The 15,300-nt window shown below is 40.1% G+C and overlaps 2 protein-coding genes across 4 annotated transcripts in view; both read right to left on the bottom strand.

Moving 5' to 3' along the window:
• Window positions 1-15,300, bottom strand: part of LOC118280349 (uncharacterized) — a 180,825-nt gene that overhangs the window by 59,405 nt on the left and 106,120 nt on the right. The gene's annotated exons all lie outside the window — the stretch shown is intronic.
• The window catches only part of LOC118280222 (putative fatty acyl-CoA reductase CG5065), a 65,686-nt gene that overhangs the window by 6,088 nt on the left and 44,298 nt on the right, over window positions 1-15,300 (bottom strand). For both annotated transcript variants that reach the window (XM_050702056.1, XM_050702055.1), the window contains exons 2-12: window positions 14,183-14,469; window positions 12,705-12,821; window positions 10,417-10,539; window positions 9,601-9,726; window positions 8,910-9,063; window positions 8,308-8,409; window positions 5,619-5,811; window positions 4,640-4,746; window positions 2,817-2,949; window positions 640-768; window positions 77-205 (exon numbers count right to left, since the gene is read on the bottom strand). In XM_050702056.1, the coding sequence (XP_050558013.1) occupies window positions 77-205; window positions 640-768; window positions 2,817-2,949; window positions 4,640-4,746; window positions 5,619-5,811; window positions 8,308-8,409; window positions 8,910-9,063; window positions 9,601-9,726; window positions 10,417-10,539; window positions 12,705-12,821; window positions 14,183-14,302 (1,433 nt within the window). In that variant the 5' untranslated portion in view covers window positions 14,303-14,469. The remainder of the gene's footprint in view (window positions 1-76; window positions 206-639; window positions 769-2,816; window positions 2,950-4,639; window positions 4,747-5,618; window positions 5,812-8,307; window positions 8,410-8,909; window positions 9,064-9,600; window positions 9,727-10,416; window positions 10,540-12,704; window positions 12,822-14,182; window positions 14,470-15,300) is intronic.

Genomic DNA, 15,300 nt, shown 5'->3' with positions numbered 1-15,300 from the left:
ACGCCACTAAAGGACAGCCAGAACACTGGAGAAGTTACGTTTTCAGATAATCACAATTATAGTAAACAAGACATACCTTCGCAACACGGCTCTGGACTTGGGCAGTGTGTCAGGGCTCTCTTTGAAGAGGAACCTCCGGATACCGAGCACGTACGACTCGATGTACGCGTCCCAGTCGATGTTGCGCACGTTGAAATCAAAAGTCCTGTAATCACGGAAAATAATCTATATTAGTTGTGGCTTCAGTTGTGACATTTGGGTTATGATAGTGGGCACAATACCATACCATACTACTCCGTGCTACCACTGAGACATATTCGAAAATCTGAAAAAATAGCCCAGTAATACTTTGCCCGACCTAGGAACCAAAACCCAGGAATTGAACGAGATCCCTTAGTCAACGAGGCAATATATATAATAATAGTAAAATTACTACACAAATACAGATTCAATTCAATTTAATTTAAGGCTTATCGTTTCCTGAGAGCTAGAACGACTGAAAGACAGGCAGACAGGCTTACAGTGTTAATTCTGTGTTTTAAAAAAAGGTTTTCACTATTGAAAGGTAATCTACTTGAGTTGAGGGCGCCACTTTAGCTTTTCGCTTACTAAGTCACAAAAAAGAACAATTTATTGTACCTGCGGTCATCAGGCGAGAGTGACGCGCAGAGTGCTTGCACGTTGTCGTCTGCGAATGCCCACTGACGCGTGGTGAAGTACTCGAGGCACGCCGCCGCCTTCTCCAACTTGTTCTGAACACGGACCATCCTGGAGACATAACAGTTGATGGAGAGATGATCAATAATGCAATATACAACGTGTAACAAAAAGGGGGTATACATATCAATTGCACGGCTTCTAGATAACATAACAAACGATACGGGAAGGGTTTTTTAAACTCATGTTTTCATGGTACCAAGTTTCATGGTACCAAGTTATGAATTTTTCAAATCGCGCCGCCGCGTGATTCAAAATTAGGTAGACAGGTACTAGGCGATCAGATTGACAGAAGAAAAGTTTCGTAATATTATTAGCGAGTGACCCCTGTAGTGTTGTGACATGTTTGTATGATTTAAAATCAAGAACCATGCGATACCAAGTATTTGGTACAAATATTTTTTTAATCGTATTTTAAGCTGAAACTTCGTGTAGAGACTCTATTCAACCTGTATTCATCAGCCCTTCTTGATGTATATGGGTATTTTGTTACACGTTGTAGAACAGAATCAGGCGTTACTTTTCGAAAATCATGCTACACTAACAATACAATAGATTTAGATTTTTTATTCCGCAATGCTGCTGCATTCGCGCCGCCGAGTCAATACCTCCTGAATATGCTCCGTGGAGGAGCGAAACACCGTGATAACTGTGCCATTAACTGGGCCTACATCAATGGGATACAAACAGGGTAACATGTAAGTATATTAAAGTCAAAGTCAAAGTCAAAATTATTCATTTCAATTAGACCAGGAAGGCACTTTTGAACGTCAAAGCAAATAATAATAATATTAATAACGCCAGTCTGTCAGTCAGTCCTCTAGTGAAGCTATTTGCTCGTTCCAAAGTGTAGATTCCTATGGAGAAGAACGAGCAAGAAACTCCATAGGTTACTCTTTTAGTTACTCTCATTATGTAATGTTAATGTATGTATGATACATAATAGGCTACTTTCCTACTAGTCAAATTCAATACTTTTTTCGAAACGTCAAAAACTATATTTTCTATGAACTTTGTATGAAATAGTACGTTATAACGTCATAAGTTTTTGACGTCAAATAGCAGACTTATTACTAGAAATTTAGCTAGAAAAAATCGAAAATTAAATAGTTCATCAAATTTATGAATGAGAGTGTGATTATTTTTTAATATTTTATTGTAAATAAGGGTCCACTGCAATAATGATGAATGTCCAAAAAACATTTTTTCTTATTTAGTAATGCCATTTGGTCACTTGACTATGTAGTTATGAAATCGCGTTTACAAACTTAGCAATATCGCTGACAGTCCCGAGATAAAACGTTTTTAATATTTGGGCTACACGGCTAGAATGCTTAGCGTCACTGGTGTTCACGACAATAATGATAAATGTCCAGTCGCGGACAACGTCGAAGGAACGGGGTGGTTTTTAGTCAGTAAGAGTTTTAATAAACAACATTTCATTACCTTTAGGTCCGAGTTTTTTTACACCGATTATAAATTTAAAACCCAGTTATCTTAAAACAAAGGACAATGGACATTCATCATTATTGCAGTGGACCCTTCGTATTGAAAAGTTGTAATAATTTATTTTTGACCGAGGATAGTACCCAATTACATATATGTATAATCTCCTTTGTGTCATCTTAGGATTTCGTAAAAAAAGATGACTTAAAAATCTCGGTGTCTTGTGATCGTCGACCAGCGTCGATGAAACTAAGCTCTAATTAGCTGAAGTCGAAATTACACAAAAAAATCAAAGCTTCTGCTACTCATCATCATCATCATCAGCCGAGAGACGTCCACTGCTGAACAAAGGCCTCCCCCTTGGTCCTCCACGTAGAACGACAAGCCGCCACCTGCATCCACTGGCTCCCCGCCACTCTGACTACTTCGTAAAAGGCAAGACTGCACGGTTGGTGCGGTGGCTGGGCAACTGGCTGCCGCGCAACGGGTAGCGGGTTCGATTCCCGCACGGAGCAACTCTTTGTGTGATCCACAAAATTGTTGTTTCGGGTCTGGGTGTCATGTGCATGTGAACTTGTATGTTTGTAAACGCACCCACGACACAGGAGAAAATCCTAATGTGGGGCAACGTTTAAAAAAAAAAAACTACTTACATAGGTTTCTTGCCGGTGGCTGTGGAGACGAGGTCCATGATGGCGGCGGGCGCGCGATGCTGCAGCAGCGACAACGTGCCGTGCTTCAGCCTGTTACTGGTGATGTCACCTCCGGGGTACCATAGCACCTCATCTGGAAATTCATTGTCATTGTTAGATATCTACAATTAAGTATACTATGCATATTATCGTACGCGTAAACATACATACATAACCACACGCCTGTCTTCTATGGGTAGGCAGAGACAAAGGAACGCCAATTGCTACGAATCTTACGCTTTATCAACAGTCATCAGTCTTTTTCTCATCAACAGTCATTGTAAGCGTAAACTAAAGTCTTTTTCTTTAAAAAAGGATAAAAGTTAAAATTTCAAAATGATTTTTGAAAAGCACCCAGGTAGTCACACTAACACTGCTACAACGGTAACAACGCAAGCATTGTTTGATGGCGATTTCCGTTGAGGTGGTATCACTCCGGTCAAGCTGACCCATTCGCACCTAAGCATAATGGCAGCCACACACGATGGAAGTGTGTTGGAAGATAATTGTGCAAGTTATTCACTTGCACAAGTTCTTTAAAAAGTTCAAAATTTCAATTCCCAACTTGTGCAAATTTGCGTTTGTGCATGTTTACATGAACGTGTGTACGCGCAAGTTTCAGTCTGTTCTAGCCACCGTACGCACGCACGTCGTTTTGACGCCAAAATGAACAAGACTTCTGAGCGACATGGAGTTCGTGGTATTATGGAAGAATTTATAAATATTTACAGAAATGAGCCATGCCTTTGGCAAATAAAAAGTAAAGACTACCATCACAAGGACAAAAAAATGCTGCTTATAATAAATTAATTGAACAATACCGAAAATTAAAACCTTTTCTTTTTATTAACCAGTCTTTAGTCTAGGTATACTTTTCGATCTCTCTTATGAGTTTTCAGTTTTTTCGTAGCTAAAATAAAGCCAACCAATGCTACTGCATCATCCATAGCACAAAACAACGCAACCAGGTAGCTCACTTTCAAGAATAATGATATTGTTTTAAATGGAGCACGCTTGTACGAATATCAGTGAAATGATATTTGTACAAGCATGCTTGAGCCGTGTGTGGTCGGCTCCGAAATACGTGAATTTGTACAAGTCCAAGCTTGCGCAATTATACTGTATCGTGTGTGGCTGCCATAATGTACGGCACACTCGTGAGTAACATGTTCTCACAATCCTTTCACATTTCTATACCTTTCATCAAATTCATCATCATCATTAGCTAGATGACGGCCTATACGTGGCCACTGCTAACCAAAGGTCTCGTCTCACACGTATAAGGTTTGAGTATTACTTCACCGTTTGTCAGTGGTGTCTAAATAATCTTAGAAAGTACATATAACTCGGAAACCGTCACAATAGGGTATTATCCTACTAGTCAAATTCAATACTTTTATCGAAATGTCAAAAACGTTACTTTTCTATGAATTTTGTATGACATTGCAAATTATGACGTCATAATTTTTTTGCGTCAAATAGCATACTTATTACGCAAAAAATAGCAAGAAAAATTAAATAAATAAGTATATCGTCAAATGAATGAATGAAAATACGATTATTTTGGGATATTTTATTATATTGATATATCAAAATAATTTATTTTTGACCTAGGAAACTACCCAATTGGTACTTGCCGTTAGTGGATTTCGAACCCTCCTGATAAGAAGCGGGGTCTTAAACCTCCTTGCTACCATGACACGACTTTAATGGCTAAGTAAAGATCTCTTCTTACATTCATACATCTATGATCTAGCATACTATAAAACGTATATACAACTCACTAAACGGATGTTTCCGCATGTATTTGAAGCTGGTTTTGACGAAGCGCTGCCACGTGATGGGGTTTTGCTGGCCGGTGCAACAGTTGTACACCACTACTCCCTCACCTCTGCAAATATTTAAACAAACATTAAAACATCACAATTTTCATTATCTTATTAAAATTGACACATGACATTTACACTTTTAGGAACAGAGAGTAAAGTTTAATAAGAAAAGGAGGATCCTCAGACCAGGCGAGGTGATCATGCCTGGCGGGCTTTCTGCCCAACTGTTGTTCGTTGGGATTTTCTATCCGTGTTTATTCGCATGTAAACTTCATATGTTGCGATGTAGGATTTATGACGTCATCCGTTGATTTGCTCGTCGATCGTCTATAACGATGTGTCACAACACAAAAATCTTTGTCTATAATGAATTCTAGGGATTTACATGATTTTTTGACATCAACAATAATTGGACGAAAATTACAAAAATCTACATTAACACCATCTAGGGCAGGGGTTCCAACCTTTTCTCAGCCAAGAACCACGTTTTTTTTTATGTGACATGCCGGTAATCGAGCAGACGTATTACCTGATGGTAAGCAATCGCCGCCGCCCATGGACACTTGAAACACCAGAGGCTTTACAAGTGCGTTACCGGCTTTTTGGGAGTTAGGAATTTAAGGGTTGTTGTTCGGGAATGGGGATGGGGAAGATTGGGAAGGGGGAAATTGGGCCTCCGGTAACCTCACTCACACAACGAAACACAACGCAAGCGTTGTTTCACGTCGGTGTTCTGTGAGGCCGTGGTATTACTCCGGTCGAGCCGGCCCATTCGTGCCGAAGCATGGCTCTCCCACACTTAGCATGGCTCTCCCACACTTGCACCGTTTGCACCGCGGACGCATTTCGCCGACCGCTTTTATCTTCTTCGGTTGGAAACCACTGATCTAGGGAGTTCAAAAACTATAGCGAACTATGATCAACAACAACTTACCGTCTCAAATGCGTCCTCCACGCGCAAACAATCATTAGGTTGATGACGGTGTCGACAGGCACCAGGTCCGCGACCTTCGTGCCTGTCCCGAGCATCGTACGGAATATCCCCTTGCCCACAGCCGCTATGATACCGTTGGGACCGTTCCAATTGTCAACCCAACCTTTTACCGGCTCTCGGAGAGATGAGAGCACTGCAAACAGAAAATTTGGTTAAATAATCAATGTTTGTATTTCCAAAAACGATAGTGACTAGAATTTACTTAAGTACCTAACGGCTTACTATTTAATATTTTCAAAGTTTCTAATATGTTATGTTGTTTTAGTAGCAAGAGAAATACATCATCTATAAAAATGTCTCCTGCCTCACGATTTATGAGGTACAGCAACGTCAACGTCACGCCTTTTATCCCCGAAGGGGTAGGCAGAGGTGCACATTACAGCACGTAATGCCGCTGTAGAATGTAGGTATTGTAGGTACACCCACTTATCATCATTTGCGCTATAGTCCCATGTAATAGGGTGAGAACTTATTGCCATATACTGGGCTCAATTCCAGACTCCGCGCTACTACTAAGATATTTTCGAAAAGCCGACAAAAAGTCCAATAATACTTTGCCCGACCCGAGAATCGAAACCGAGACCCTTTGTCCGGCAGTCACACTTGCGACCACTCGACCAACGAGGCAGTCGAATCGACCAATGAGGTAACAGCCTGGTGAAAAATGGACAGAGAGACGAACGGATAGAGCAGACTTGTGTCGTAGCATGGTCATGTTTTTACCCTACGGTTTCAAAACCCTAAAAAGTAGGAAATTGTGTGATATTGAATTCATTGGCCCAAATCTAGATTTCGCTAATGAAATTGCAACAACCTGCTTATAAATCCGGATAGGTAGGTAGGTACATAATTACATAACCGACTTAACCTAATTCGCGAAAATGTTTACACTCGCGCCTGTTCGATCCATCATAGATAAGCAGATCGTATCAACATTTGCAGCCTGATAATATTCTTAACATACTTTTTTAATTTAGTTTTTAAGTACGCGATAAAAACATGTATGCTTAGGTTACGCATTCCTAAATCTGTTTTCTTTAGGTGTGACAAAAGTAGTTACTTTTAAAGGTAACACAGGAAAAAATCTCAATAAAATTTACGTGGACATTAGGTATAACCAGACCCAAAACATTAATTTGTAGATCCCACAAATAATTGTTCCGTAAGGGATTTAAACCCACGACACGTCCCACAACATCCGGTTGCCCAGCCACTAAGCCAACTGTGCAATATATTAATTTTATTTATGATCATTACCGGTTGATAACAAATACGCAACTCGTCTGTAGATTACATTACAATGGGTTTTTTTATCACACGTGAGTAAAAAATCACGTGCTGTATTATAGACGCTTTTTTAATGGGGGGGGGGGACCATCCAATCATTTTTCCCGCCTTAGGCGAAGCGACAGGGAGTGTCGGACTCTTACTGACATAAAATCACCCCGTTCCTACTCCTGCTTTTCGAGCCGGAGCCCCAGTAAACCCGCTAGGTAGTCCGCAGCTTCGGATCAGACATCAGCCCTACTGGACCCCATCTGTGGTGGTCTAATGGTTACCATTGCTCGACGTCCACAAACCCGCATATATTATAGATGCTAAAATGGCATACCTTAGTTAGATACACTACATAAACGTGGCCCACACACAATTATTCATTAGTCGGATATTCTCCCGTGTCGTGGCATCCATACATGTTTTCCAAAAGACCAAAGATCAAAGTCCAAAAATTACAATACCTAACCACTTAAACAACTTATTTGTTATACCTATGCCTATTGTGACGTAAAACAAAACATAATAATCGATTACTCGACAACTAATTAATTTTGTGATAAATTTAAACCTGAAAAACAGCGTGATTCGAATACATAAAAAGATTACCGTATCACACGAGTTTATCGATTCACGTCAAACTTTTATACGACCTAATTTGTAAAGAAAAGAAAATTATCATGCACAGTTTCAATTTTAAATAATTGCTTCGCCGATACTTTAAAGTCCATCCCCGGCAGAGCCAACACATTCAAGTTACATATAGCAACCCAACTCTACTGAGGAAGTACCAATTTTATCATCATGTACTTTTGACGTCAGTACCTAATAGGAAAAGTATTACCTATTACCTATACTGTGTAAATTACAATTCGTAACATTATTATTGAAAAATATTGTTACCATGTAAAAGTTAATGCGTGACTAAGTAAGTACGTGTGTCGCCTGGACAGTCAACCTCGCTACATCCTTGTTGACTGGACATCTACTCTACATGAGCTGCTGTTTACATGTGAACATTAGCTCATGACGATACCTAAGTACGTGTGTCGTCTAGACATTCAACCTCGCTACATCCTTGTTGACTGGACATCTACACTACATGAGCTGCTGTTTACATGTGAACATTAGCTCATGACGATACCTAAGTACGTGTGTCGCCTGGACAGTCAATCTCGCTACATCCTTGTTGACTGGACATCTACTCTACATGAGCTGCTGTTTACATGTGAACATTAGCTCATGACGATACCTAAGTACGTGTGTCGCCTGGACAGTCAACCTCGCTACATCCTTGTTGACTGGACATCTACACTACATGAGCTGGTCTATTACAGATGTATGATGGTCTCACCGATAGAAGGTCGTACGATGGATACTGGCAGGTTCCCACTTTCCTTTATAAGCATGTCCTCTGCTAAAGCCTTTGTAAATGTGTATGTGTTAGGCCGGTCACCTGGAATTAAAGGAACATGGATTAAAATAATATTCTGCTTACACCTTAAGAGTACGGAGAATGATGACGAGGAAGTCGAATACATTTATCACCATCTCAACTCTTCCCGCGGGTGTCGGTCGTAAAAATGAACTAAGGAACTACACATTTGTGTAGTCCCTTAGTTTTTCTTAATCATTGTGTGTCTACTAGTAGTACGTAATTCTCCAAGTACTAAGCACTATAATGTTAATGACTATTTTTTATTGTAATCGTTTTGAAACGTTAGACACGCAATTTTTTCTTACGGAAAAAAATACTTTTAAAGATGTATCAATTTAAAATATCGCGTGACGTCACTTCTAGGTACGTTTTATACGCAGAAATTACGTATTTACTCCTACTCCTAAAGTTTGATTCGTTTTATCTAAGTATAATTATCTATAAGACACATAAAAAATACGTGATTAAATAGATTTTCATTTTTCAAACCCCATCATCATCTATTCTCAAAAACTCACCGACTAAATCCGGTGTGATTCTATCGACGAGGTCGTCAGGCAGGGTCTGCACGAGCGTGACCACGTGCTCGGGGTGCGCGGGCGGCGCGTACACCGTCTCCTCCACTCGCTCGCGTTCACAGTTGCAGTATGCTGTCGATACGTGGACTAGGGCCTGGAAAATAGGACAAAATGTTTATTAAAAGCGGCCTCAATTGACGAGCACGCATGTAGAGATTGAAGAATATAGATGCAGCGAAAAAGGTATGCCAGAAACATGGCATTTGGCATTCTATTGTCTATCCAATGGGAGACAGGCGTGATGATATGTTGGTAAGTAAGTAAGACTTGCTGGCCCGGCAAACTTCGTACCGCCATAAACATATTTTCTCATTTTTTAAACCATCCCTGAACTTCCACAAACAATTCAAAGCCAAAATTTGCCAAATCGGTCCAGCAAATCGGTTCTTCATTTTTGAAGTCGGTTAAAAATGTGTTCATACTACATCTCGTACATCTCTAGCAATCGAGTCTACAGATAGACTAGATTTCTATCTGTAGCAATCTATCCTCACCTATCCTCATATTTCCCCGCCTTTGCTCTGCAATGGCAGAGCATAGGCCTACATATAGGTTATTGCTTCATTTAAAGTCGGTCATTAAGAGATCTTGCTTGATGGGTATTAAACCCATCAGAAAATAAGCCACTCACCTCAAGGTTAAGCATGCGATGACAGAGCTGGACCAGCTGTTGCGTGCCCAACATGTTGATGGTGACAGACAGTTTGAGTTTCTCGTCGAACTTCACAGTCGCAGCCGAGTGGAACACCACTGATACCTGGTGAAGGAAACATGGAAACTATTAGGTACCGTAAAATCGGGTTTGTTTGACCCTAGCTGCGGACTGCCTAGCGGGTAACTGGGCAGAGCCTCAGACCAACACAAATAGGGCCCAGTAGGGCTGATACCTATCCAGAGCTGCGGACTACCTAGTGGGTTACCGGGGCTCAGGCTCGAAAAGCAGGAGTGGGAACGGGGTGATTTTTAGTCAATAAGAGTTTGACACTCCATCTCGCCTCATCCAAGGCGGAAGAAGTCATCATCACCCAAAACGGGAGGGAATCATTCTTCCCCCCATTTTGTCATTAAAATTCTTATGATACTACCATTACTCTTATTATTGTTTAAAGGAGTTCTAAGCGCATATGAAGTGCATAATAGTTCATTTTCAACTGCGTATTGTCTCATTAAGACTTAATTGGACACAGGTCGTGGGTGCCTCTACAAATAGAATCCACACCCGTGTGGGAATCGAACCCGTGAGTTTTGCGTAGGAGTCATCCGACTAATCGGATTGTCAGACAGATAACTTGACACCTGCAACACTAGAGCAGTTATAATTATGTTTGTAGATTTTAATAATATTTAACAAACTACGTTTAAAAAATCTTCCATCTTTTTTTGAAGTTGGTTGATATACTAAAATTTCCTAAATCTAAATAATTAAATTCTCAAATTGTGGTCTTACCTTCTGACAAAGCATGGTCTGATCTGCAGCGCTGATGCCTAATTCCGGCTCGGTGATATCGCCGACTATCGGGACTATCTTGTTCAACTCTTGGGGCCGCTCTCTCCGTAGGGTCTCGAACAACTGTTGACAATACACACACATAAGAAGATAGAAGTGTGGGAGAACCATGCTTCGGCACGAATGGGCTGGCTCGACCGGAGTGATACCACAGCCTCACAGAAAACCGACGCGAAACAACGCTTGCGTTGTGTGAATGAGGTTACCAGAGGCCCAATTACCTTACTTCCCAATCCCCGATTCCCCAAAAACCATTAAACTCCAGAAAGGCCGTCAACGCAGTTGTAACGCTTCTGGTATTACAAATGTCCGTGGGCAGCGGCGATTGCTTACCATCGCGACCAATGGACACCCGCAACACTAGAGGATCTATAACTGCGTCACCGACGACGGAGTGACAACGCAGTATAATGTATTTGTCACAACCACAACTAAGAGACACCTAAGGGACTACTCATTAAATTTCGATACACCTGTTCGGTAATTTTCAGAATCCAAGCTTACTAATGGCAATATTAATTAGAAAAATCCATTAGCACTTTCTACCTGTTCCAAGTATCGAGCCTGCAGTATGATGCAATCGTGTGTGTAATATTATGAAAGAGGAAAGTTTGTTTTGCATTGAATATACTTCGAAACTACTGAACAGATTTGATAAATAGGATAGATGGCAAATTTTTATTTGAATGTCCGTCTTATAGATTATTCTAAAATGGCAGATAAGTATTTTTTATTTTCTTACAAAACGGGATGAAGCCACCGTTTAGTCCAGTTTCGGACCCTCGGCCCCTAAAAAAAGATTTGCTCATTGGTGTCAACTCGGACCCTAAACATAGTCCACTCTCGGCCCCCGGGGGCCGAAAGTGGATTTTCATAGAACAGACATAGAAACCGTGTCCACTCTCGTCCCCTACTTAGATAAAAAAAATTTGGTACAGTCGACTACAAAAGTTTTCAAGTCACTAGGGGTGTATTTTTATTAATAACAAGCTTGAGAGAGAGAGAGAAAAAAAAGTTTACGTGTTTCAATGTCGCCCACTAAAATAAAATACCAGTCACCCTAAATTTATTATACCAAGTTTCTAATCAATCACTCGTACTTGGTAAGTCTTATTTATGAACTTGTGCATGTATTTTTAATAAAATAATATTTTATTAATAAATAGTATGGAACTAGAGGGTAGACGGATAATCATTTTTATAGCAACTGTACTTGGGGGGCCGAGATGAAACTAAAATTTCCTTAAAAATAAAAATCCACACTCGGACCTTGGGGGACGAGATGGCACCCTAGTTAGGGGTCGAGTGGAAACTTAAATTATGGGGGCCGAGGGTCTGAAAGTGGACTAAACGGAAGCCCGTTTCCACGAGCAGTAAGCTAGTGAGTAAATACATTAAATAAATAAAATACGTATAAGTAAATATGTCTATCAATTAATGTGTCCGTCATGGTATAAGTTTCAAAGTGCTAGTTGTATTTACTCGTAACCTGTGCTAATTAGTAATTTGTTTAATGACATACAAATTAATTACCTATATTTATGTAGGTAAAGTGGATTTTCCTTAAAAGGAAGTGTCCACAGGCCCGCATACAACGCATCGCACGCATCGTTTGCATTCCGAATGACGTCATCAGTACGCATCGCATGTAGGATTACCGATGATGCGGTCCGCACGATGCGGATCAGTGGACGCAGTTGTATGAGTTTCTATACAAGACAAACTAAATCCGTTGCGTGCGGAGCGTGCGATGCGTACGTTGCGGGCCTGTGGACGCGTACCTTTATTCACAAATACAGGTAGGTTCCAGAGGTTCTGAAAGTCATTAGGGGAGGAGAGTCCTATGCTCGGTAGTGGACTTCTTGTAGCTGATATTCTTTTATGGTTATAAGCCGGTAAACGAGCTTACGGAGCATAAGCAATCGCCGCCAACCATGGACACGCGAAACACCAGAGGCGTTACAAAGTGTGTTGCCGGCTTTTTGGGCGTTAAGAATTTATGGAATGGGTAGGGGTTGGAAATTGTTTCTCTAGTAACCTCACTCTCACGGCGAAATACAACGCAAAATGAATATGATAAATGATGATGATGCCAATCCGCATTGAGCAAGCGTGACGATTAATGCTCAACCCTTCTCCGTATGAGAAGAGGTCATTGCTCTGGAGGAGGTGCTTATAGGCTGTTGATGTGATGATGATGATGATGCTTACGAACTACTGATACTGACCGGTGACTGTGTTAGTTCGGTGAGACGTGACGCGACGTCCTGGCCTCGTTTCGGCCGCATCAGAAGGTAGATCTTCTTAATTTTTGGACAACTTCTTAACAGTTTTTCGACCAATACCTGTGAAGCAAGAAAACAATAGATTTAACATAACAAAACTTTATTTTCTTATTAAACATTGACCCAACCTAAGATGTTTTCGCTTGACGTAGATTTGCGTTGATAAACAATAATTTCACATAAACAAACACCCAGACTTGGAACAACAATTAATTTTTGACTGCCTTGTTGCCGATTAAAGGTAATTCCACAGACCCGCATCGTACGCATTAAACGCATCGCACGCACTCCGTATGACGTCATCAGTACGCATCGCATGTAGGCATTGCCGACAATGCGGTCCGTACAGATGCGGATCAGTGGACGCAGTTGTATGAGTCTAAAATCCGTTGCGTGCGATGCGTACGATGCGGGCCTATGGACGCTTACCTTAATGGCTAATCGGCAATGCAAAATATATGGATTAAGATCGATTTTTAACAGAAACTCTATACAACTGTCATGTACATGTGTATATCATATTATTATACAACTAATAATCTAAGTTGCCGTGGATTCGTTTGACTTCCACCAATCATATTCATTGGTACACATAGCTTAGCACTGGTGGAAAAGGACTCAACTAAGCTGTTTTTAAATATAAAAAAATCCCCGGCTAAATAAAAATGCTAATTATGTAATAAATTACATCACCACTGATTACAAGTTGTTATCAGAAACGATATATTAACGACAGTATTTAGTCTTTGCCAGTTTTTAACGATTAAAATTGATATTATCACAAGTACAAGGCCATTATAATCTAGACAGATTCAGGAAACATGGATAAGCAGTATTTTGATTAATATTTAACCTAATTAATGTAAACAGGATAAAATAAAAATAAAAGTTTTTTTTAGGAGGGGGGAAAATCATCCAATGACTTGGTAGTCGCTTTGGGCGAGGTGAGAGGGAGTGTCTGTCTGTCTGTCTCTTACTGACTAAAAACCACACTGTTCCTACTCCTGCTTTTTGTGCCAGAGCCTCGGTAACCAGCTGAGTAATCCCCAGCTCCGGGAAAAAAATACGATTTAAGACTGCATTGTTGGTTGAGTGGGCACAAGTACGACTATCAAATAAGAAGTACCGGGCATGCTTATTAGAGATTCCCCGGCTGGGCAAAGCATTTTCGAGGACATTTTCAGGTTTTTACCGGATTCTCAGTTTTTCTTGAGTAATTTTAAGGCATCCTCGATCACCCTTTTTCACACGGGGCTCTTAATAGGTATAACTGGTCAAAAGTGGGTGTTACATTGCATATTATGTTTGTTTACATTGCATTATGGACCTCGATTCAATTCAATAACAGAGGCATATACCACATAATAATATTATAGTAAAATACTTAACTAAAGTTTTAAATAAATGTATAAATTTCTTACCTTCCCCATAAACCCGGTGCCGCCGGTCACAAAAACTGACTTGTCTGCATAAAACTCCGCGACGGGCACATACTCCTTGCTCCCGGGCACATAATGCCCACCAGACAAACAGGACGCCATATTTGTAAACTTTCCTTTCACAATTCACACGCTCTAATACTTGCTAAATACATCAAAACTTGTCTAGCCTCCCCCCAATTATGTACAGGTTTTCACTGGTCGCCAAGTTGTTATCCGGTGTTTATCAACAGGTCGTTACTTGTATCAACATGGTTGTTTGTTTAAACCTGAAAAAAAAAGAAAAATAGGTTAGTATAAATTTGTCTTATTTTCTTAACCTAACATACTTAATACACATTTAAATCAGTTATTTCAATAAGACCAATAAGGTCCGATACTAGTATGTTTGTAGGTCAGTTGGTCTATTTGCTCGTTCCAAAATATAGATTCCTATGGAGAAGAACGAGCAAGAAACTCCATAGGTTACTCTTTTTCAATCAAGTTTACAATTCCATTGAACAAGTCCAAACATGTGAAAAGGTTCAAGAAGTATGTCAGGATTGTAGTAAGTAAGTAGCATTGCTTAGTTTCAGCCTACCATGGGACAAAGGTGTTGAGTTAATGTATGTAAAATACTATCAAAATTAATGTTAGCGTAAGCAGCAATCCTAAGATTGCAAATGTGCGTGTGTGTGACATAATATTTATGGTATTCATAAGCTAACCACAAGCATGTGTTTCGCTAATTAATTAACTATGTAGGTACAATGTCGTTAGCAGTTTGTAATTAACATTTTTTATTAATATACCTATACTTATTTGACTCTTTATGAGGTTAAACGAGAGATTATTGCGTTTTTCTATTTAGAAAATAGATACTACATTATGGTCTCTACTACCCTAAACATAAAGTGCATTTTTCTACCAGTTATATTATCCTTAAAAGGACAGAACATAGAACATTTGCCAATGGCAGAAAATAAAATAAATTTGTGACCACCGTCACTCTTCCCGCGACTAAGGAACTACACATTAGACAGAGACCAGGCAGCAGCGCTCTCTGATAATCGTGAACCTTTTAATCCCAATGCGTCTACGAAGCAGGTCGATTATGTTAA

The sequence above is a fragment of the Spodoptera frugiperda genome, chromosome 21 (genome assembly GCF_023101765.2).
Source record: "Spodoptera frugiperda isolate SF20-4 chromosome 21, AGI-APGP_CSIRO_Sfru_2.0, whole genome shotgun sequence".
Taxonomy (NCBI): Eukaryota; Metazoa; Arthropoda; class Insecta; order Lepidoptera; family Noctuidae; genus Spodoptera; species Spodoptera frugiperda.
The sequence above is the reverse complement of the archived record's forward strand: the minus strand, read 5'-3'. Positions and strand labels throughout refer to the sequence as shown.